General features: G+C 42.5%; 1 protein-coding gene across 1 annotated transcript in view; it reads left to right on the forward strand.

Annotated features, from left to right (window-relative positions):
- The first annotated feature begins 3,240 nt into the window (after positions 1-3,240).
- Positions 3,241-3,476, forward strand: part of FRMD3 (FERM domain containing 3) — a 142,588-nt gene continuing 142,352 nt past the window's right edge. Inside the window, exon 1 of the mRNA XM_085313451.1 lies at positions 3,241-3,258. Coding sequence (XP_085169577.1) covers positions 3,253-3,258 — 6 coding nt within the window. The 5' untranslated portion in view covers positions 3,241-3,252. The remainder of the gene's footprint in view (positions 3,259-3,476) is intronic.

Consider the following 3,476-nt stretch of genomic DNA (forward strand, 5'->3'; position numbering starts at 1 on the left):
ACTGTTCCTTAAAGCTTTAGCTCATTGCTGAATCAACCTTCTCCCCTTTTTAGAATTCTCTCACCTTTTTAGGAAATATTCCAGAGAAACCTAATGTCCAGGCTATCTGTTTAACAGATCTTAGAACAAATCTCATCCTGTTGCAGAAGGGGACAGATTCTAATCTGCACTAGAATTGATTTAATGAAGCTGTTTTTACTTGTTTGTGTTATTGTGACACTTGAGAGATATAGCCACAGCTAATTGCTCAAGGTGCTGTGTGGTCTTACTTTGAGAACCTTGTGGGAGGCCCAAGCCTGAGGTGATGGATAGATTTGTGGGTTTAGAGGAAGGATAGTGATGTTGCACGGGATACTGCTGTGGGAATACTGGATCGTTTCTGCTTTGCCTGTGTTAGAACTCAACACAAGGCAGGCATATTTACAGCTTCAGCAATTGTATTTATGGTTTAATATTTGAATATTTGGAATTACACATGTACATATATATTTGTTTAAATTATAAACATTAAGTCAAAGAGTCAAAGTCAATGTGCTGATTGGTCACTGAAGTTTCCTCTTGCCAGTTATATTCCATAATTTAAATCCCTGTAGAAATCAAAGTATGACTCAAGCTTAACAGTGTTCCTTGCCACCTCTGAATCTAACCTCACATCTGGCAGCAACTCCTAGGTAAGWAAGATGTATAGGCTAGTGTCCCTTACTCATCCAGATGCATACAGCCTTAAGCAAATTCATTCAGAAAATAGCTAGACGAACAAAGAAGGAGAATGCTTCTTTTGTGTTGAGAGCAGTAACAGCCCTGCAATTGATGAATCTTAAACACATTTCAAGCACACGCCAACCCACCAGGATTTGCGCTAGCAGCTGTAATTACCTTATACTGTGATCTCTCAGCAGATCTCACAAACTCAGTAGTGAGAAGCCAGGCTGGTGCTTGGATAGAGCTCCCTGTAACACRCTGGCCTTTCATGCTGTGGTCTTGGTAGCAGTAGCAGCAGTTGATAATCTTTCACTGAGTCAGAATTGAATCAGTGTACGAGCAGTGGCTTTTATTATATCCCTCTCTGTCAGCTCAGTATCAGCTATTAACTGAATTATATTTTTTGCTTGAATTAAATTAAAAAGTATTGCTTTGTGTTTTCTGAGAGCAGCCATGCTATTTGATGTCAGTTCCTGAAGTACTCAACTTTTCAGATGATCTTTTCAAACAGTAGCTGGATGAAAATTGTTTGGCCTTCAAGATACAGCAAAAAGAGGTGCATTCAGTTAAGCATGATTTTTGGAATTTGTGAGGTATTCTGTATCGTATGTAAGAGTACATAACACTTAGGATTTCTGTTTGTAGAAGTGAAAGCCCATAATGCTTGTTGAGTAATGTAGGGATGCCAGTCCTAATATCTGGAACAAAACTGAGCTGATAGGTTTACATCCTGTAGTTTTCAACTGTATTTATTTCTGTTTGATCTTCTTCTTCTTNTTTTTTTTTTTTTTTTTTTCCTGTGTGGTGGAATATTTGTTTCTTTTCATTTATTTGGTAGAGGAATAGTCCTTTGTGTTGCTAGATAGCTGCTGTATTCTGTGCTGGTAATATTTCTATGTATGAATGAGATCTAGAGATCTGTTACTCATTTTGCAGGGCTCCTGGGCATCTGATGTCTACATGGGATAGTGTATCACAGAAGCAAATGAAGTGTCAAAAAGACATGCCTGACCTGTCTTTAAAACCAGGTAAGTGAACTACTGAGCTCTGTGCTCCTATCTACAGCTGTGCTATCTGTATGTGCTATTTTACACTTGCTATGTAACAGTTTACTGTAATGTTCATTCTGCAGCACAGTCATCACTGTCCGTAACACTGACAATTCCTAGGAAGTTAATCTCTCAGAATAATGCTCATAATGTGGAGAATAAAGGGGAAAGTCCTCTAACTGTGGTAAACTTTGACCTTTTCCGTAAAACTTTAGCTCATCATTGGCTCAATTCCTTATTTTAGTTTTCCATTTGGGTAGATGGAGGAATATATGTTGGAGAGACCAAAGGGGAAGGTAAATATACGTGATTTGAAAAGAGAAGATGCCTTTTCTGTTGCAGGGAGGAAAATCTGTATAGCCTCTAAGTAAATCCACATGTGGGCTGGAATCCCGGCTCTGTTGCACTCCCATGTGTCCGGACTGTTGGACAGAAAGTGTTACTTCAGTAAGTGGGTGTCCACAGGTGGTGGCTCAGCTGACAAGGGCCATCTCCCTTTATCTGTGGGCTGACTGTGGCTATTGAAGTAAATAATCTATTTTAAGTACTCACTAGTGGACTTCACTGTTCACAGAAGCATTTGTCATTTATGAGAAGCGTATATTTACAGTTTTTCTTCTATGTTTCATGTTAAAGGACTTTGCATATTTATTAGCAAAGTAGTCAGCATTATGTATGTGTGAAAGCTTATTTCCCTGGTTGAAAGTTTGACTGACAGTGTCTTGCACAGTATACTTCTCATTTGTTTGTGGTTGCCTGTATTTCTTACTGTTAGTCATCTCTTTCAGCAGAGAGCTGAAAGAAGAGCTTGCAGGAGTAGCAATGTTTAGGCTTTTCAGTGATTTTTCCAAGTAACATTAAAATCAAACAGAACTGTTTTCAAAATTTAGAAGTCTCCAGGCCATCAAGGATATAATTAGGCAAAATGACTGGAATACACTGTATGTGGCTGTCAGCACAATTTTCTCTTCTGTAACCTTTCAATCACATCCCCTTTTACACTGGCTGTTTTGCACCGCAGATGCTCCTCTTCCATCCCGCTGTTGATCCCTGTTTTGGAGGCTGGTCAATTTTAGTGCTTACTTCCTACATACTCTGTAAAGTTTTGCACAAATATACATCCCTCCACAAGAAAGAGCACAGCAGGAAAGCCACTGGAGGCTGTATTTTCTTTCTCATTTACACATTAATACGGATGAGACAGCTCCTCCCTAATGGACCAGTCTTGCCTTGGGGAAGCAAGATTCTCAGACTTAGTGCTTGCTTAGATGAAGGGAAAAAGAAGTCTGAGTATGTGCCCTTCTGGTGCCGTACTGCACCCTCGTCACATTTGTGTTTTTTTTTTTTTTAATTATTTCTTGAAGTCCTCCTGCTGCATCTGTGCTCCTGTCCAGGACAGGACAGCTGGAGCTCGTCCGGCGGGCGGGCAGGCAGCGTGCACACCTTGCTGTTGCTGCTGTCTCCTTGGGGAGCACCGGGCGCTGCCGGACGAATACCAACAATGCAGGTAAAGTCGAAAATAAGCGCAGCGCGCGTGTCGCGGGGAGAGCACGCACGCCCACGCCCACGCACGCGGGTGATTTCTTGCTCCCGGGGTGCTTGCGTGGGGGCGGGGGGAGGCTGCCGTTTTCCGCGGTCTGCAGGAGCGGAGCCCTTCCCCCGAGAGCCCCGCGGGCTGGCGCGGGGGCGCAGGTGAGGCGGCCGAGAGGCGCCCGGGCACGGGGC

The sequence above is a fragment of the Rhea americana genome, unplaced genomic scaffold, assembly GCF_003343005.1.
Source record: "Rhea americana isolate MKP2758 unplaced genomic scaffold, rheAme1 scaffold_11, whole genome shotgun sequence".
Taxonomy (NCBI): domain Eukaryota; kingdom Metazoa; phylum Chordata; class Aves; order Rheiformes; family Rheidae; genus Rhea; species Rhea americana.